The 21,540-nt window shown below is 44.1% G+C and overlaps 1 protein-coding gene across 6 annotated transcripts in view; it reads left to right on the top strand.

Annotated features, from left to right (window-relative positions):
* The window catches only part of mrrf (mitochondrial ribosome recycling factor), a 76,494-nt gene extending 57,069 nt beyond the window's left edge, over positions 1-19,425 (top strand). For 4 of the 6 annotated variants that reach the window (XM_038781557.1, XM_038781559.1, XM_038781558.1 and 1 more), the window contains 2 exons: positions 4,050-4,209; positions 11,384-19,046. In XM_038781557.1, the coding sequence (XP_038637485.1) occupies positions 4,050-4,209; positions 11,384-11,461 (238 nt within the window). In that variant the 3' untranslated portion in view covers positions 11,462-19,046. Of the gene's footprint in view, positions 1-4,049; positions 4,210-11,383 lie in introns of all 6 variants that reach the window. The other 2 variants (XM_038781560.1, XM_038781561.1) reach the window with 2 other exon arrangements.
* The last annotated feature ends 2,115 nt before the right edge of the window (positions 19,426-21,540 follow it).

Here is a 21,540-nt window from a genome sequence, read left to right as displayed (position 1 = left end):
GTCTCCCCCACTCCGTCTCCCCCACTCCGTCTCCCCCACTCCGTCTCCCCCACTCCGTCCTCCCCCCTCCGTCTCCCCCCCTCCTTCTCCCCCCCTCCGTCTCCCCCCCTCCGTCTCCCCCCCTCCGTCTCCCCCCCTCCGTCTCCCCCCCTCCGTCTCCCCCCCTCCGTCTCCCCCCCTCCGTCTCCCCCCCTCCGTCTCCCCCCCTCCGTCTCCCCCCTCCGTCTCCCCCCCTCCGTCTCCCCCACTCCGTCTCCCCCACTCCGTCTCCCCCAATCCGTCTCCCCCCTCAGTCTCCCCCCTCCGTCTTCCCCATTCCCCCCTCCGTCTCCCCCACTCCCCCCTCCGTCTCCCCCACTCCCCCCTCCGTCTCCCCCACTCCGTCTCCCCCACTCCCCCCTCAGTCTCCCCCACTCCCCCCCCCCCCTCAGTCTCCCCCCCCCCCCCCTCCTCCCCCCCCCGCTCTAGACCCCCTCCTGTTCTCGGGGATGCCTTCCCCGTTGTGGCCAGACTCCAGCAGTGCGCTAAGCTGTGCGCTGAGCGGTGCGCTCACCTACTCGAAGCACTCATCAGCCAGCACGACTGGTTGATGAACTTTAAAAGCAGGTGTGTTGGCCAGCGTGAAAACATGGCGTGAGGACGTCGGGACTTCGGCCCATTCGGGCCGGAGAATAGTGGGGGGGGGCCAATTAGTCGGGCTTCTAGTCGTGTCGGGGGGTCTTTCGAGGCCTTTGCCGAGAATGCCGACGTGTGGTTTGTGCGGGTTCGGAGAATAGCGGGAAGGCATCGGACCGGCGTCGCCGTGAAAATATGCGCGGCCCGCTATTCTCCGAACCGGCGTGAGTGTGGAGAATTGCGCCCAAGGGCTCAGGCAGCTGAAGACGCAGTCACCAATGGTGAAACAATGACTATTGCAGAGCAGCAGGAGATGCGGAGGGTAATGCAGCTAGAGGAGGTTAATAGTTAGGGGAGGCCATGGAAGGATTGAAAAATAAGGATAAGCATTTCAAAATTGAGGTGTTGCCAGACTGGGAGCCTACTATGGGCTGCACGGTAGCATTGTTGCTTCACAGCGCCAGGGCCCCAGATTCGATTCCCGGCTCGGGTCACTGTGTATGTGGAGTCTGCATGTTCTCCCTGTGTCTGCGCGGGTTTCTTCTGGGTGCCGAAAGACATGCTGTTAGGTATTTTGGACATTCTGAATTTTCCCTCAGTGTACTGCCTAAATGTGGCGACTAGGGGTTTTTCACGGTAACTTCATTACAGGGTTTTTTTTATAAAGAAATTTAGAGTGCCCAATTATTATTTTTTCAATTAAGGGGCAATTAAGTGTGGCCAGTCAACTAACCTGCACATCTTTGGGTCGTGGGGGTGAAACCCACGCAGACACGGGGAGAATGTGCAAACTCCATACGGACAGTGTCCTGGGGCCGGGATCGAACCCAGGTCCTAAGCGCTGTAAGCAGCAGCGCTCACCACTGTGCCGCCCCCATTGCAGTATTAATGTAAGCCTACTTGTGACAATAAAGATTAATATTATTACAATAGGTGAACCAGAATGGGGTTGATAGGTGACTGGGACTACTGTGAGTTGGGGGGCTAATTAGGACTTCTGTGAGTTAAGATTCAGGCTGCAGAAGTTTAGATGAGCTCAACTTTACAGAATGTGAAAATGGGAGAACATTGGAATAGTCAAATCTGGTGGTAACAAAAGCACGGATGATGGTTTAAGCAGCAGTGTACAGTTCCCTGATATGTTTCATAGTTTATTATGCTTATTGAATTATTTAATCAACAATTATATAGAATCTTAGTAAAAAAAACTCATTTGCAATAGCGTGGTGCTGAGTTTGGGTGCTTCAACGTCCTGTAATCATTGGATGTAGGTTAAAACGTCCCCTACTGTGAGAAAACTACTACGTGGAGGCCAGATATGAGTAGGGAAAAGGAGAAACTTGATATCGAGGCATCCCTTTCATAAAACTCCTCGTAACCAGCTAAAAGCATTTTTGGCAGTGTCCTTGGGAATGTTGTGTTCCTGCTGCCTTGGCTGGAAGATGCTGCATAACGCAGGCAGAAAGGGAGGCGGAGAAAATAGGAACATTAATTTAGTTACACAATGTAGTAGAATCATAGAACAACTGTAGCATAGGAAGAGGCCCTTCAGCCCATTTAGTCCGTGCTAGAGCAATTCAACTAGTTCCACTCCACTACCCTTTCCCAGTTACCCTACAATTTTTTCTCCAATTCACTTTTGAAACTATTCTTAAGTACATCATTTCATTCAACGTGCTTTAATATGTTGAAATGCCTGAACGTGCTTCACACAATGAATTACTTTTAAAGTTCAGTGGTTTATGTAGGCAAATACATACCTTGTACTAGTAAAATTCTTTGATTTTGAAGTATTAAAACACTTATTTATAATGGTAGGTTTGGAATATTACATTGTAAAAGATATATTTGACTGTTGTTTTCATGTGAATTGTTTTGACAGCTAATCAAAATGAGGGTTGTCATGTACTGATTGATTTATTGAATAATAATTATACGTTTCCCAGATTTAATTTGTGATCAGTCTAAATGTAAAGAATCTTGTAGTCTTTTTTGAAACTTCAGGTGTTGGAGAAGGATATGCCCTTGCCTTCTAATTTCCTTTTGGCAAATAAATTAAAATGAGAAATATTCGCACCCCAGTGATAAAATGCAAAGTGAATGTTAAATATAGAAATCCATTATTTCAGCCTTAGTATTTGAAAAGGCAAAGCAATTTACAATCAGTATATTTTATTTTAATCCTTGCATTGTGAAGTACACTGTATATAATATCTCCTATTGTTAGCCAAATCAACGCTTGTTATTCATGTAAATAGAAATGTAACAAGTGTTTTCACATTCTGGAAAAGAATAGGAACTTTAGGTACTGTCTAATCATAGTTATTAAGGAAAATTTATATTTTAAATTCAAATTGCTTCTTCATAATTTCAGTTGGCCCATGGTAATTATACTAGATGAAGTTCAGAGTCAGTTCAACCACAGATCTTTCAGGGCTACTATTACTATGCAAGATTGTTTTTATAATGAATCCAAAACTCACACTGAGCTGGTGCTATAATGAAGAACAGCAAAATGTCAAGGTCTAACCTGGCAGTACAACCGACAAACATTTTTTGCAATATGTGTAGCGACTGGTTTGCAAGATGAAGATTGAATGCAAATTTGTACTTGCTATCATTTGAAAATAAGCTTTTGAGGCTTAAGGGCAAAAATCACCAAACTATCCTGAGCTAAAAAATTGAATTCAATTGTTGAACATCTTCACAATTAGTTTTCCATGTAAAATGATTTATGCATTGGAATTTTGTTTTGAGTTTTACAAGAGCACAACAAATAAGTTAACCCAAGGAGCGCCGAAGGTCCACTTCAGATAAATGTTGGCAGCTTTTGCTTTTACAATACTCCAATACAGTTCTTTAAATTTCCAGTGGTAAAAAATTACAAGTAAAATTGGCGGTACGTAAGCATCAAAGCTTACAACACATTCTTAATAGAATATATTTGAAGACAAATACTTTTGTGTGTTGAGATGGTATGATGGACATGTTGGTGTACTTGGATGAGGTGTGCCTGGAATGGATGGTCACAGCTTCGTATTTACAGTTCATGTTAATCTCATGTGAGCTACAGGAATCATGCTGAATGGAGGCAAGACACCCTTACAGAAGGATGGAAAATCCAAGCGTGACGTATCCTAGGCTATTCTTATGCGCCTACTAGCAGATCACAGACAATTTCAGCTAACTGGATCTTGTACAAGTCTCTGGTTCACATGCGAACAATAAAAAAAAAATCCTTCATTGAAAATAGTTGACAATCAGAACGAATGACCATCAGTGGAGTAAACAAAGGCACTATGATATTGGGCTACATTCAAGGAACGTTTGCGCATCCTGATGCAAAACAACATTTAGATTTGAAAAATGTATGATTGAAAATACAGCTAATGTATTCATGTACAGTTAATTCTGGAATTTTCTTTTAATTGCAGAGTGACCAGAGAGCATAGGGAAAATCTAGCCAAACTAGCCAAGCAGTTTACAAACAAGTCAAAGGAATCACTCCGGAAAATGCGCACCAATGCCATTGCTCAAGTAAAAAAATCAAAGGACTCTGTCTCTGAAGATACAATCAGACTACTAGAAAAGCAGGTCAGTGTCATAGAATTTAACAGAAGATGGCTATAATCTTTCCACCCTCTTTTTATTCTCTCTCTATGTTTTCAGTATCATAGAATATACAGTGCAGAAGATTCGGCCCATCGAGTTTGCGCCGGCCCTCGGAAAGTGCACCCTGCTTAAGGCCACACCTCCACCCTATCCCCGCAATCTACTAATCCCACCTAACCTTTTTGGACACTAAAAGCAATTTAGAATACCCAACCCACCTAATCTGTACATCTTTGTACACTATAGGTATATCATAAATGTTTCTTAAAAAGTGTAATAATGTTCTGAGTGGACATTTGCTGTTCCCACTTGCACACAAGAGTAGGTATCTTGTTTTATTGTTCCCTGTGCTTTCTGTAGTTTGAAACAAATAGAATAATGGATAAATAGGATGCATCACTTAATTTTGTCAGGTTAAAAGGTGATGTGGATTCACTCAACAGATTTATAATCTCTTCCTTTTTTCCTAATCCCTCCTTTTTCCTCTTTATTTATAGTTTGTTTGCATACAAAGTGACTGATGTCAAGATAAGATGACAAACCAGGGGAGGGGCGCCAACCACTCTGGGGTCGGGCCTCCCCAAAGGTGGGGAATTCTCCGCACCTTTGGGGGCTAGCCCTGCGCCGGAGCGGTTGGCACCAGAAGACTGGCGCCCCCGGCAGCGGGGCTGGCCGAAAGGCTTTCGCCAGTCGGCGCATGCGCCGGCGGTGACGTCAGCGGCCAGCTGACGTCGCCACCAGTGCATGCGCGATGTGGGTTTCTCTTCCGCTTCCGCCATGGCGGAAAGAGTGCACCCAGGGCACTGGCCCGGAGTCTGAGCAAGGGGCCCCGATCGCGGGCCTGGCCACCGTGGGGGCACCCCCCGGGGTCCGATCGCCCCCCGGACCCCGGGGGCCCGCTCGTGCCGCCGATCCCGCCGGCACCAGTGGTGGTTCAAATCTCGGCAGCGGGAGAGCCCTCCCAGCGCGGGACTTCGGCCCATCCGGGCCGGAGAATCGCTGCAGGGGCCTCGCCGATTGGAGTGGCGTGATACCCGCCGCCGCCTTTTTTCGGGTGGCGGAGAATCTCTGGCAAGGCGGGGGCCGGATTTTCGGCGGCCCCAGGCGATTCTCCGACCCTGCTGGGGGTCGGAGAATTTCGCCCCAGGTCTGGATGCAGAAGACCTTCAGCCTCTCCATCCATCTCGGACAAATATCGTACTTTTCCACCCCACCCTGCCCATCCTATAGGATTAGATGAGGATATTGGAGGTGGATATTGGATAATAATCTTCCCGTTACTATAAACAAGAATACATTTATTTGACAGAGTAACTTAGGTTTCCTCCACGGTGGCCCAATAAATTTGTGTTGAAAATGAAGAACTGCAATGTGACAACAAATCTTAGATTCCTTGTGGTTTTGCAGATAGTGAGTCAGACGTGACACTGTTGCAAGGAGAGGCCGCGTATGTGATGGGTTTTCTGCCTTTTACAGCAAGATGGTGTAAACTGAACCAATTGCAGGTCAAATCAGTCTGTCGAGGCAACTCTCCACCACAATAGCTAGTGGTGTCAGACCTGAACTGCAAATCTCACACTAGTTTTTTTATAGATATTTTGTTCCAAACATACATAACATCAACAGAATACACAGTCCACCAAAGCATAGTCAACAGTTTGTACAGTTTTTCCCCTTTTAAACAGTGACCTCAGTTCAGGTTCCAAAGGACTAGGATTTAATCAGGTTATGGAAGAAAACCTTGGGCGGAATTCTCCGACCCCCCGCAGGGTCGGGGAATCTCACGGGGCCTTCGTAAATCCCGCCCCCGCCGTGGCCGGAATTCTCCGCCACCCAGGAATTGGTGGGGTCGGGAATCGCGCCTCGGCGGGATCCCCGCGCCAGTCGGCGGGCCCCCCGCGACAATTCTCCGGCCCACGATGGGCCGAAGACCCACCGCTGTCAGACCTCTCCTGCCGACGTGGTGCCGGCATGAGCAGGCGGCACGAGCGGGCCCCAGGGGGTGCCCCCACGGTGGCCTGGCCCGCGATCGGGGCCCACGGATCGGCGGGCAGGCCTGTGCCATGGGGGCACTCTTTTTCTTCCGCCGCCGCCACGGCCTCCACCATGGCGGAAGCAGAAGAGACCCCCTCCACCGCGCATGCGCCGGTGGTGACATCAGCGACCGCTGACGCTCCGGCGCATGCGCGGACTCACGCCAACCGGCGAAGGCCTTTCGGCCAGCCCCGGCGCAGGTCAGCGGGGCGCCAAAGGCCGTTGGCGCCAGTCGGCGGAGCGGGAGCCACTCCGGCGCGGGCCTAGCCCTTAAAGGTGCGGAGAATTCCGGGACCCCCCGCCTCGCCGGGTAGGGGAGAATCCCGGCCCTTATTCCTGATTGGTGAAATTGTTCCTTCATTGGATGGCCCTTCTTGGATAAAGTTTTAAATAATTTTAACCTCTGAAATGTTCCTGTTTGGTACTGGCATTGTGCCACCTGCATACCGGGTAAACATTCATATTTAGTGGGGAGCACGTGGAACAAACAACTGCCAATCTTGCATTTTGAAGCGATAAGACGCATGTTGGAAGGAAGTCTGTTATAGTGTTGATATTAGTCTGCTGCCTTTGATTTGTCAGAAACACAAGACTCCCAACAAATATTGTTTGATACTTCAGCATGAAATCCTAATGCACAGATGCAAATCTTTAATTTGAGTCCATTAATTAAATTACATTCCCAACACCAACCCGATATAATTACAATTAATATGAAGGAAACTAATATCAATACCAAAAAAAACTCCAAAAGATCTTCCTCATAAAGATAAAGCTCCATATACAGTGTTTTGGATGAGCACACATCCTTTCTTTGTGAGCCAAGAAATTATGACTGACAATCTGTGGTTAACCATGAGATCAGTGAATAAATCCCCCCATTATATATTATCTTTAATTTTATTGATAGTGTAATGTGGAAAGACTTGTCAACCCAATGGGAAGATGGTGGTTTGGATTTTGCACTCCCGTTCGCGTGAGTGGCGATGGGAACGCAAAATCTCACGAGAGGCCCAAATCACGTTATAGATTATTAACTAGGAAGTTAGTTGGGATTTTGCACACCCCCCTCCCCTCCCCTCCCCTGCCAGTGTCATATTGTCAGAACCTCCATTAGAATAAATTTAAATCTATTGTCAGGCCTCTATGGCTGACTATATCCCTGTCCGTTATAGTATCCATTCACGCTGACATGAATTACACGACCCTTACTCCCACGGTGTGCAACTGGTGGACAGACCTGCTGTAGGAGCGGAGGTGAGTGCATTGCTTGGGGTGGGTGGGCCTTTAAAAATGCTGCCTCAGGGCAGCACCATGGCACAGTGGTTAGCATTGCTGTCTATGCCGCTGAGGACCTGGGTTCGAATCCCGGCCCTGGGTCACTGTCCGTGTGGAGTTTGCATGTTCTCCCCGTGTCTGCGTGGGTTTCACACCCACAACCCAAAGATGTGCAGGATAGGCAGATTGGCCACGCTAAATTGCCCCTTAATTGGAAAAAATAATTGGGTACTCGAAATTTATTTTTTTTAAATGCTGCCTCGATCTATAAGACACTAAGTTGCTGGCGGACATCATATAACCCGCCCATTGGATTTGTTTCTTAAAGTTGCTAGCAATACAGCAAATAAATCAGCCGTTGGGGCTGCCAGCTTCAACGTCACGTTTTCTGCCCGCAGCCACACTCTGCCTCAAAAAGGGAAAATTCTGCCGGTCTCTTTCATTTTATAACGGGAAGATGTCAGCCTTGAGGATTCTTCGCTCCTATTTTCCTGATTTGGGCTCTATGATGTAAATTGACCACAGTGGAGTCAGGCAATCCACTCTCCGAGGTCTACCAGTGTGCCAGTACCCACTAGGAAAGACACAACAGACCAGCAATTGATTCTTCCTCCGATTTGTTTTCTTGCTTCCTGCAGGGAAGCACCTGGTCTGCAGAAATCTAAAAAGGCCAATTGATGTTAGTAAAGATATCATATATATCAAAGATTAAATGCACTGGAAATAAAGGAAGATGTAATTATACTGGCATTGCCACGTTAATTTTCTTGTAAATGATATTCCAGCCGTAAACCCTTTGCGGATCAGTGTATGCAGTCTCTTGCATGACTTCCAATAATTACTTCCTTCTGACCTAGCTGTTTGATTTTGTTCGTTATGTCATAGTTCTTTAGTCTCTGTACTGGTTGGTGAAATTTGTAATGTTGGCCTGAAATTACAGAAAAGGCCTTGTAGAAAGGAGCACTTTGCTGTCTGTCGCTTTACTTAAAGTTGGGTGAAACTATCTTCGACACTGTGTAAATTGTTTGCCATGCAGGAGATGTAATATTGTGATTCAAATAAGTCGTGGGATCCTCCTTTAAACACATCTTTTAAACTTGTTCTCTGAAATTACATAACTGCCTTAAATGTGCTGATACTTGTGTAGAGTAATTTCAGTGGAATGTGTTAAGTGTTTGTACGCAGTATCATACAGAATAAATTCAGGGTTAGTATTTCCTGGTGTTAGCATGCTGGAGTGGTTTTAACTGAATCACATGGTCTGAACATGTTGATACTGATTGTAATTTTGAAGTTAGATAGGGTGGCTTTATAATGCTGCAGATTGGGAACAATCCCCTCAATTATATTTAAATGCTGCAGCTCGGAGAAACTGGCAAAATATCAACTGAGAGACTTCATTTCAAAAAATGCTTTCCAATTATTTTTGTACTCGTACCACAACATGTACAGCAAAGAACTACAGAATTACTAGATCCAGACCAACATAAAGTTGGCTTTGAATAAGAAATTATTGAATGGATAGACAAGCATTTTCGCTGGAACAGTTTCAGGTTGAAAGGCATCATGTCACTGCTTTTGATCTGGTTGATTTCTATCAAGCCATTGCTTAATGGGCTACGTTTTCCGATTCTCTGTATAGAATCAAGCAGCACAGGAGGCGGCCATTTGGCCAATCATGTCCCTGCTGGGTCTTTGAAAGAGCGATCCAATTACCCCCCTGCTATTTCCCCATAGCCCTGCAAATTACATCTGCGTGTTTCTACTAGCACTAACTTTTATTTTACTGATTACCAAATCTACCGTTAGTGCCTCCAAAGGCCAATTAATTCCATTTATCAATTGTCCGCACCAAGTTATCTTTTTTAATTGAATATATATGTGAATAACAGTGAGGGTCAGAAGCAAAGCAGATCATCTGGACAGAGCTACTAACAACCGGCTTCTGTGATGTTTGTGCAATCTGAGAAATGAGCACTCTTCATGCAGTTGATAAAAGTTGATTCAGGTGACCATTTATTTGCTGTATAAATGTAATATTTATTAAATATTGCGTGAGTTAAACTCTTATTAGTTTGGACCTGTCAGAAACATTTCATTAAATCTTTCATAGAATTTACAGTGCAGAAGGAGGTCATTCGGCCCATCGAGTCTGCACCGGCTCTTGGAAAGAGCACCCTACCCAAGGTCAACACCTCCACCCTATCTCCATAACTCAGTAACCCCACCTAACACTAAGGGCAATTTTGGACACTAACGGCAATTTAGCATGGCCAATCCACCTAACCTGCACATCTTTGGACTGTGGGAGGAAACCGGAGCACCCGGAGGAAACCCACGCACACATGGGGAGGATGTGCAGACCGTCCGCACAGACAGTGACCCAAGCTGGAATCGAACCTGGGACCCTGGAGCTGTGAAGCAATTGTGCTAATCACTATGCTGCTGTGCTGCCCTTTGACATGCTTTGTCACTGTACTCCTTAACAGCTCTGTCAAATATTATCCTGGATTACATTGGATTACATTGTATTCACCTGATTCCATTCTTATCTGTCCAATTGTAGCCAGAGTATCACTTGCAGTAGCTTCACTTCCTGTTTCTTCGCTGTTACCTCAGTGTCTGCCAATAGTATGGAGGTAGGCGGTCGAAGAGAAGTCAGGGATAAGGTACCTAGTCAGGAGCTGAAGGGATGTTAAGTAAAAGACAGAACATATATGCCCCCCCAATTTCTTATCCACATGCTACCCCTCAGCGACCTCTTCCGAAAGCAGTGTTTGTTTTCACATGCATGCTAAATGATACTCCGTTCTACCCAAGCAGCACCTCCCTCAACTCCTTCACTATTTTATCCAACACTGTAGGGCAGAAATTTCCACCAGTTAAATGTTGGAATTACTGAAGATATTGTCTTCAATCAACTTTGGTCCTGCCTACAAACTGCATCTCCCTCCTTAACGATTGTGGAGGCTGAACCAGATTGTTTGCAACCTTATCATATTTGGCCTCTCCCAAATGAACTCCTGACCACATATCCTAGCCATGCCATCACCAAGACCACCTATTTTCACCTCTAAAGCATTGCCCAAGTCAGCTCATCTACTGTTGAAACCCTCATCCACGCCTTTGTGACCTCTGAACTTGACTATTCCAGCATCCTGCTGACCGGCCTTCCAACATTTTGCCCTCTTGTGAGCTGGAATTCAGCCAGACCTAGAACATAGAACAGTACAGCACAGAACAGGCCCTTCGGCCCTCGATGTTGTGCCGAGCAATGATCACCCTACTCAAACCCACATATCCACCCTATACCCGTAACCCAACAACCCCCCCCCCCCCCCCCCCCAACCCCCCCCCAACCTTACCTTTTAGGACACTACGGGCAATTTAGCATGGCCAATCCACCTAACCCGCACTTTCCCCATCTCCAGAACATCGTAGATTTTAGTTGCTCCACTATTGGTGACTGTTCTTCAGCTACCTGGTCCTAAGCTCTGGAATTCTCCTGCTAAATTTCTCCATCTCTTTCTTCCTTTAAGGGCTCCTAAAAAAACTACCTCTGACCATTAGCCTAATACCGTCCGTTGTGGCTTGGTGTCAAACTTTGAAGTGTCTTGACAAAATACCTGTTCAGTCATGTGAAGGCCCATGGGAGAAACTCACAGCGAGTGACAGTGGCTCTGAACATTTTATTACACGGAAGGTGTTATCTGAATACAAGTTGCTGCTCTTATTTAAATTCAGATTAATTGATCCAAAAAAAACTCTACACTCAAGTGATATAATGAAGGTTCACTGGTTTGGGGAGAGGTTGCATTTGGTAAATTCTTGTTATTCTTTGCAGATTCAACAGATGGCAGACGATGTTGTTGCTGATATGGAAAAACATCTTATGGCAAAAACCAAAGAGCTCTTAGGATGAGCAAGTTGGGAAGTATGCAAATGGGTTGGACATAAAGCCATTCCTCTCCCCTCCCAAAATTGATTCCTCCTGCCAGATTCAGATTTGAAAAGTTAAAAACTTTTTACGTTACTGTTCTCTTCTAGAACCACTGCTGCTAATTTTTAAACACAGTAAGCTCCCACAAACTGCACCAAAATAAACATCCAATCATTTGTTTTCTGTTTCGTTTAAGGAATGAATTTTCCTAAGGAATAATCCTCTGACATTGGAAGCATTTCCCCCAGCATAGTGTCAATTAAATTTTACTTTTCATTCACCGGAGGACACTGAGGCCTCACTTTAAAGTCACATCTGAAAAGATGGCACCTCCAGTGTTGCAATACCCCCCCTCAGTACTGCGCAGAAGAGCCAGCCTAATTCATGTCTCTGGAGTGGGACTTAACAAGTGACTGTACTATCAGTGGACTTATCAGTAATCTGTTGGTGCTGCTTAGTTATGTCCTGGGGAGATGAGGACCTGTATAGATGCCCGTTTTTTCCTTTCTTCTTTTGTATGGTCCTATAACACACCATGTGCATTGTTCCCTGAAGATAATGCACTTTGAAAGAGACTGAACAAGTTTTCATTGAACCGTAGAAAATTAAATTGATACATTCCGATTTGTGCGCCTGACTAACTTAATTTTGTAAAGCAGAATAACTGGCACAACAATGACTTTAAACTGCTATTAAACTGCTATTGTCAGAAAGTAACTGAATCTGTTTGAAAATAACGATACCGCATCTATCTATCTATGATAGTTATGAGACCACAAATTATTAGAAATCACACATCCTTTATGATCACCGACAGCATTAATCTGACTAACCTAGAATTATTGAAACCCACAACACGAGGAGGCCATTAGTCCCATCATGTACGGACTGGCTGTTTGAAAGAGCAGCTGTGTTGTTTAATCTTTCATCCTGGCGAGTTTCTAATCCTTGATATATGTACCAAGTCCCAGTTAAAATTATATCACAATAGTTCCCAGCACTTTTTTCAAATAGAGAATTCCCAATGCAAACAACCAAGTTTAAAAAAGAAAATCTCCTTTCCAGGTCAGTTGTCAATAGTTTTCAGTCTAGGATGACTGCTGATTATTGACCCATTGCTAGAGTCAATAATTGATTCTTTATCTTCTCTATCAAAGCCCTGCATCATTAAACCACCATTAGATTATCTCAACACGGTTCCATTCAGCCTCTCCTCATTAAAGTTCATCATCTTTGGTAAGATGCCCTTAAGGCCATTACTCTGCCTGAAGTGTGCTTCCCCCAGAATTGTCCACAGTATTCTAGTGTTTTATAAAGTTATTGCATGATCCCATCGCTTTCTCAGAGTGCGTACAGTGCAGGAGGCCATTTGGTTCATTGTGTCAGCAGCAGCTCACCAGTTAAGTGATTCACCTTCCCGCTGTTCAATTTCTCTGCCTTCTTTCCATAATCCTACACCGACAGTTTTCTGAAAAATCAAATTCCCTTTTGAATGCCTCGTTTATACCTGCCTCCACCACATTGAGACAGTGCAGTTAAAATAGGGCTGAGTCAGCATGGTTTAGTCAAGCGGAGGTCATGCCTGACAAGTTTGTTAGAATTCTTTGAGGAGGTAAAAAGGAAGTTAGACAAAGAGAGCCAGTGGACTTGATCTATTTGGATTTCCAGAAGGCCTTTGACAAGGTATCGTACAGGAGACTACTAAATAAGATAAGAACCCATAGTGTTAGTGAAGGTATTGGCATGGATAGAGGATTGGCTGACTGGCAGAAGGCAGAGTGGGGATAAAGGGGTCTTTCTCAGGGTGGCAGCCACTGACTAGTGGTGTGCCTCAGGGGTCAATGTTAGGACCACAACTATTCACTATACACAGTAACAATCTGGAAGGAGAAAATTGAGGGTATTATTGCCAAGTTTGCAGATGATACAAAGCTATGTAGAGGCACAGATAGTGTTGAGGAATCCTGCAGAAGGATTGGACAGGCTAGGAGAGTCAGTGGCATTATGCAGTTTGGTAGGGAGAATAAATGGGGGAAGGCTTCGGAAATCTGAAGCACAAAGTAGTCTGAGTTCAACATTCTCTTCAGGTTCACATGCAGGTTCAGTTAGCAGTTCGGAAGGCAAATGCAATGTTAGCATTCATTGAGAGGGCTAGAATACAAGAGCAAGGGTGTACTGCTGAGGCTGTAAAGCTGTGGTCAATCGGAAAGTTGTGAACAGTTTTGGGTGCTGTATCAAAGAAAGAGTGTGCTAGCCTTAGAGGGGGTCCATAAGAATGATCCCAGGAATGAAGGACTTGTCATAGGAGAAGTGGCTGTGGACTTTGGGTCTGTATTCTATGGAGCTTTGAAGGAGGACGGGAATCTCGTTGAAATTTAAAGAATACGGAGAGGCCTAGATAGAGTAGGCTTTGAGAAGATGTTTCCACTAGTAGGAAAAACTAGAACCTGAGGGCACAGCCTCAGACTAAAGGGACGATCCTTTAAAACTGAGATGAGGAGGAATTTCTTCAGCTAGAGGGTGGTGAATCTGTGGAACTCATTGCCGTAGAACATTATGGAGGCCGTCACTTGAGTGTCTTTAAGACAGAGACAATAGGTTCTTGATTAATAAGCGGATCAGGGTTTACGAGAAGGCGGGAGAATGGGGATGAGAAAGATATCAGCCGTGATGAAATGGCAAAGCAGACTTGATGGGCTAAATGGCCTAATTCTGCTCCTATATCCTACGGTCTTATTCCAGACCCTAGCCACCCACTGTATGAAAATGTTTTTCCTCATCACTTTTGCTTCTTTTACTAATTACTTTAAATCTGTGTCCCCTCAGTATAATAGTCTCTTCCTGTTTATAAACCCAAGTAAACTGAACATGCCACCTTTAAGGACTTGTGATGTAGCAGTCAGGGAGCAACATAAGCAAGTTTAGATACACAAAGCAGACAGCCTTAAGCCCATATCCAATTAATAGACATTTTATTGATTAGTACACATAAGGGGGCACACAGCCAAATTCATAGTTGTCTACACAAAACAGTTCAAGTCACTAATCCACAGCCAAGCTCCAAAATGGGCTCAGAGTCCAGCCCTGGTCACAGTCCACAATGCACAAAGCTAGTAATCCACTAGTCCAAGGCATTCCACATAGAAATCGATCTCAAGGCCTTCTCTTAATATGGCTCGGGGATCCACTGAAACAGTCCATTTTTCAGCTGAACCCCATCATCACGATGGATGTGACCTCACTTCTAGGTTGGAGGTCACTGGTGCCGGTCGCCTTTTTGTGTGAAGCCTGGTTATACTCAGCAGCCATTTTATGTGAGAGATATCATTTGGTCCCTTGTGATATCACAGACTACACAGAATATTTTTGCATAAAATTAAAAATGTAAATTTACCAATCAAAGAAATATTCTGGGGCTGTGTGTTTTCTCTGGTTTTGATTTATAATTAGTATAAATGTAGAAACTTTTTTGGCAAATATTGTATAATGTAAGAAAATCGTGGTCCTTGATGCTTTCAACTTCATGTTGGACACATTTGCACTCAATGTACTAACACGTTCAAGGTAACAGAGTACATTTATAAAATTGTTGAAAATGGCACAGGAATATTGAGTGCACTTTGCCCCTTTTTTTTGCAGCGTGGCAATGGGTGAGAAAAGCGATGTTGAACCTTGGCAGCGTTCTCAGCCATAGTGGTCTGAGCTTACTGAAAAGATTTGAAGGGATGGGTGTCCCACATTATGATGGCAGAGTGTGCTCTGTCAGCTGCTTAGTTTTTTTTAAAGATCGGGGCACAAAAGTAAAAATAGAACTCTCTCTCTCTCTCTCTCTCTCTTCCCCCCCCCCCCCCCCCCCCCAACTTTCCCATGCAAAACCACCCTGGGCAGCGCCAGGGGAAGTGCCAGGTATGCCTACCAGGGCACGCTTGTGGGAGACGGACGATTATCAGGCGTGGGGGCCTGATAATTACATTAAAATTTATGATAATGGGGTTCCCAATGTTGAGCATCGAGATTTCCATTATGTTACTGGTGGGGTTGGAATAATCGCGGCGAGACCTCCTGCTGATGTAAACCATAGTTTGAGCCTCTCACGTGATTTTCCGCTTCTGTCCCCAAATCCGCCTGAGCAGTGCGGGATCGGAAAATCCCAGCCATTATCTTGGCCTTGTGATGGTCGATCGGCCAATCCCAGTTAATCTTCTGAGTTCAAGTCGAGTTGCATTTCAAGGCAGACTCCAGGGGCTGAATTTTACCAGCCCCCTTTGCGGATGGGCTGGGAGGTGGACAGGCTGGCGAAGAGGCCAGGAGGCCCAAGTCACTCAGGACCACTGAAGAAAGAAAGAATTTGCATTTATTTAGGGCCACTAGATACCTCAAGGCACTTTTCAGCCAATGAAATACTTTTGAAATGTCGTCACTGTTGTAACATTGGAAACACAGGAGCCAACTTGTGCGCAGCAAACCGAAAGGTTAACCCATAGTTAATTGGCCTTAAGTCAATTGTTCATGTTTGCAGCGGTTTAGGTACCGAATTTTAAGGAAATAAAAACTTTTAGTTTTGGAGCCGCAGCGCAGATGCTGTCGATGAAATAATGCAAAAGGCTTTGAGAGCAGAAATTATCTACTGTTAGAGAGTCCTCGTGTGTCTCCCTGAAGGTGTTCGCCAGATCCACAAAAAGCAGGAAATCAAGACTATAATCAGTTTCCCAACTGCTTGCTGAATTAAAGGACATTAGCATAAAAAATAATTTATGCGAGAAGTGCTCCTCTTGAGATGTCGGAGTAAAGTAAGTACTTTCCTGGATAAACCCAACTGGGCTTTGTCACTACCTTTCGGATTTTTAAATTCAAAATTGTGCGCTTGGAGACACGTGGACAAATTGTGCCACACACAGTAGGTATAGAAGTTCCCTGGATCGATTCCAGGCTTTCCTGTGCAATGTCATGCTTAGCACATGGAGTCACATAACTTTGAATGCAAGGTGTGTAAATGATGAGACTGCCATTTTTGCAAATGAATGAAGTTTTCTGCTGGATCTATCTCCCTTAAACTTGTAGAGACAACTATTTGACAAATGCTGCCTCTTCTCTAATGTGCTGTAGCTTTGGGCTTGAGTTTTCATCAGGAAAAACACATTGTGCTGTAGCTTTAAAGAAGCATAGTTACTTGGCTGTTAAACTTTTCTTTAAAAAAATAAACAAGTGTATTTGTAAGACTGCAGGGCATTCTGTTTAAACATTTACACACTTAATTTTAAACTACGTAAATAGGAAAAATCCTTGCTCGGTGCAGCATTTTGAACTCATGGTTAAACTTTTTTGGAGGTTTATTTTTGCTAAAAGAAAAGCACACTTTTTTTTAAATAAATTTATATTACTCAGTTATTTTCTTCTCCAATTAATGGGGCAATTTAGTGTGCTCAATCCACCTAACTTGCACATCTTTGGGTTGTGGGGTTGAAACCCACGCAGACACAGGGAGAATATGCAAACTCCATATGGACAGTGACCCAGAGCCGGGATTCAAACCTGGATCCTCAGCACCATGAGGCTGCAGTGCTAACCACTGTGCCACATGCCGCCCAGAAAAGCACAAGTTTAACCAGCACTAATGATCACTGAAGCACAATCTTGCCTCCACACCACCGGCAACTTGCTTATAATAAAAACATTGCACAAATCGATATTGCTGCACTAACATGGTAGACCTGTTTTTTTTTTAGCTGAGGTGTGTCAGGAAACTATGTTCTACTTGTGACAATTTTTTAAAAATTGTTGCACTCAGAACAACATTGCTGAATTATGCCTCCAGATTTTTCTAACAATGTCTGAAAACCTAAGTGTATTAAAAAAAGGTTACATTTTGACAATAATTCAAGCTGAGGCTTTGCTTGCGAGGACACCGTCTTGCTCATTGATTACAATATAACATATTTTGTTCAGACTGAAGCCAAAAAGGGCAGGATAGCTGGAATGTAATTTTGGAACGGATTTTCCTTAATGGCAACCTTAAAGAAAAAAGTTGGCAGATCTTTCACCTAGTCTTTAATTCCCCCCCATTAGCCCGTTAGTTGGAGGAGTTTAAAAAAAGCCCTGGGTTGGGGTTGTATGAAAATTAGGTTCTGCCTGCACGTGTTTGTGAGAAAAAGGTTCTTCTGTGTTATGAAAGTGCTGTTAGAACTGTTTTCAGTCAAATAATTAACGTCCATAATTGTTTTACAAATGAGTTTGTAATAAACAGAAACTACACTTTATGTAGGTATTAGCTAACCTTTGTAGTATCAAAGTCCCCCTGACATTTATAAACTGCATAATTTCAACCGTATAGCTCCAAAGTGCTTTGTAAATTTTAAAACGTGTAATTCTCCATCTAAAATATCCAGCATAATGAACTGTTTGCTAATGCACTTCAAAATACAATTACATCAATTGGCATTAATTCTAATTGCTGATACCACAATTAGAGAGTTAAGAGCTCAAAGCCTCTCCACAACTCTCCAGAGTAACAGTAAGGTAACGATTTTAAAAGTTTATTTTAAGTATGATGTCATTATGTATTATATAAAAGAACAGATGCCAAGGAGTTAAAAGCCGCAATTAAATCTCAGTGTTCTGCTGATGTCTCAATGACATCACTATAATCCCTTTGCCGACTTAGATTTATAGCACCCTTCGAGTATAGTATCTATTATGCTGTAAACATCAGCTAAACACTGGCACTGGTGCATGTACCAGACTAAAGCTGTGTGTGATTTGTACAGCATATTTACACAGTGGGACACACGTTATTTATCCAGCTGCTGTCCCTGCCTATACTGTAGTTAAACACAATACTGGCTCCTCCTTCACCGACACAGCTTGTTCTGCTATCAGATATCCGATTTTCTGCTGTATGGGGCACGCAATTTAACACACAGTTTACAGTAAAATTTGATGCAGTGTTCCAACCTAGCATATCGAATGGGGGTGAATGATTCGCTTTTAACCTGGCATCTAACATGAAGTAGAAATGCACAGTCTGCACAGTAAAAGTATACTCTCATCTTCTGGATTATTCAGCGAACAAAATGAAAAGATGGATGGAAAGAAATGGTCCCCTATCCTGGTAGGCTGCAGATTGGTATAGGTAGGGTGGGTTTGTAGAGCGGCTGGTTCCAAGGCTTTACCTGTTTTTTTTTTCTTCGTTAAATTTCCCCCAAGTCTGGCAGTGTAAAAATAACTTGAGAGGAATGGTGAATTGCTGCAAATATTTTATTCTTTGAACTTGGTTGAACAAGAACTCTCGTTTCTCTGCAGAGGAAAGCAGAGTTGATGCTCTTTGTGCTGTTGGACTCGAATTGAAGTGCGGTGCATTTTTTACGTTACGTTTGGATTTCATGTCCAGGCATAAGTTAAAATATTCTGTTAAAAGACTGCATTATCATCTGGCAGATCAGGCCATGCTTGTATTCGTTCCTAATAAACTGAGGAAATTGCACATTGTTTAAGAATTGCATTAAAAAAACATCATTGCTAATAGCGAGAAAATGCTCAATGGTCTTCAAATAAACAAAAGTATATTTTGCCCAGGCCCAAGAAAAATGTGGGGGTTTTTTTGTAGTTCGTCTACATATGTCAGCAATTTTACTGCTTTGTGTATTTTGGCTAACAACAGTATTTCATGATAGATGAATGAAGGAAAATCATAAGCCTCTGGCAGTCCCAGGGCCATGCAAATTGCTTTCAGCTGATTACTTTATTTCATTTGACATTTATCAAATAGTTTTCAATGGATACATCGTCTACTACTGTGCAAGAGATCGTTAAAATAATAATAAAAAAGCCTCACCATAACGTGTTAATAAGTTTAGCCAATGCAAAAATGTTAATCTGCTGAAGTTAAGGCTGGTGACATTTCTGTGAGACATCAGAACCTTTCAAATAAAAAGGCCTGCTGCTCTTGAGGGCTGTCTGCTCCTGTTCAGTGTTTTGCCCATTCTCCACCTTCTTCATGTTAGGCCCCAACGCTATTAATATTGAGCGAGATGAAGGTGGTCCATCCTGAAACGGTCAATAAATTACCCAACTTCTTTATTTGGAGATGGATTGGAACACTGGTATTCTTGGCTCAACTTCCCCCACTCCCATCAGTTGACTCAGACTGGAAAGCTCAATCTCCTGGGAGGGGGGGCTGAAGTATCATCATTAATATTAAAATTTGAAGTTGAAGGATGCCCTCGCTACAATTAGCCTTGGGAACGATTGGAAGTATTTTAGTTTCCTTCCCCTTAGATTTGATGGGAGAGGATCAGATACTACTTGGGCGTGACCAATCTTCTTGCTTGATGGCGTCATGGGGTGGAACTTTACAGCCTCTCCTGTGGATCTTCCGTTCTGAAGTCAATTGACTTTTGACTCCCACGGGGTCCATGTTCCAATCTCTTTCTCTCTCTCTCTTCTCTCCTCCCCTTTCCTAAAATAGGAATAAAATGGTGTCACTACTGAAACAGTCTAATCGGGTTTTAGGCAAAATGCACAAAATAAAAAAAGTTGCAAACAAAAAGAAACCCTTTTATGTGCAAATGCTTAGGACGTGAAAAGATGGACACACCTGGATTCCAGGCAGGAAGACAAAACAATACAATACTGTCTAACTCTAACCCTTCTGATGTACAGTACTGAATTGGACAGATTTTCACACTGACAGTAACATGGCCCTAAACGGAGGGAGAGGGAGGATGAAATGACTGTTAAAAATGTCTTTATGTAGAGGGGCATATGAAACAAACTTTCAAAGAAAGCAGAGTGAGCCGATTTTAACAGCAAATTCAGGAACCAGTTGAATAAAATACCTGGAGAAATATTTGCTTGAGGGGGAAATGGCAAAATAATCATAGAATCCCTACATTACAGAAGAAGGCCTTTCAGCCCATCAGATCTGCATTGACCCTCAGAAAGAGCACCCACCCAGGTGCACTCCACCACCCTATCCCCGCCTAACCTTTCGACACTAAGGGGAAATTTAGCATGGCCAATCAACCTGACCTGCACATCTTTGGACTGTGGGGAAAACCAGAGCAAACCCATATAGACACAGGGTTAAGGTGCAAACCCCACACACAGTCACCGCAGGCCGGAATTGAACCTGGGTCCCTGGCGCTATGAGGCAGCAGTGCTCACCACTGTGCCACATCATAGACTCACATATTTCTCAGACTCTGGGCCACTCGGATGGTCCGCTTTTTTTTTTTTTCTTGCCCTCTCCATTCTAAGGGTTCAATTTGACTTTGTGTGTAATTTTCCAATCCCGCTTCAAGCAGGAAGCTTGGCAGGCAGGGGAACTTAATTTAGTGGGAGACAAAATAAATCAGTTTTGCAATGGTGGGATGAACTTTTGCAATTAAGTTCTCAGAACCTTAGAGCTGGGTCAAGCTTCCTGACGAGTAGTGTTGGGAAGCCCTTTTACATGTCATGCATGTGCATTGAAAGGCCAGCTCACCAGAATTAAGTGCCCCCTCGAAATTAAGTTCTCTGCAAGCGAGAAATTTGTGTTCAGATTCATGACTGTATGTAAGGGGCGTGCACCCGGCGAGATAGACTTACTTCTGGGCTTTGCAGTGGGTAGTCAGTGCTTTGTCCTTGATGACCACGCAGAGAAGTGACTGAGATTGGGTGCTGGTAGTTCAAGCTGGCTGGAGGCTGAACAAGGGAGGCAGGTTCTATGTGGAAGGATGGGAGGGTGTCTGGGCAGGAGGCCAAACTGTCCAGGGCATTGTACGACAGTGAGCATATCACGCAATCCTTGGTCCCATTGTAGGGTGGTGGGTGGGATTTCTGGGCAATGAGCCTCATAAACTGTGACGTCCTGCCTGCCACAGGATTTGCTGTGCTCCTCGTGCATAGGTAATGAATTGACCATCGCAGGGAGGCAGCTGTACTCCCCCCGCCAAATGAAAATCACTCCTTTCCCTTCCGGCCTCCCAACTTGCACTCCAGAATGACAGATTCCTCCCATTTGCAAGAAACTGGTTGCCCGTGTCTATTCCCCTTACGATTGAGTCCCCGATCACTATAACACT

This window comes from Scyliorhinus canicula, chromosome 21, assembly GCF_902713615.1.
Source record: "Scyliorhinus canicula chromosome 21, sScyCan1.1, whole genome shotgun sequence".
Lineage (NCBI taxonomy): Eukaryota > Metazoa > Chordata > Chondrichthyes > Carcharhiniformes > Scyliorhinidae > Scyliorhinus > Scyliorhinus canicula.
This window is presented reverse-complemented; position numbering and strand designations above follow the sequence as displayed.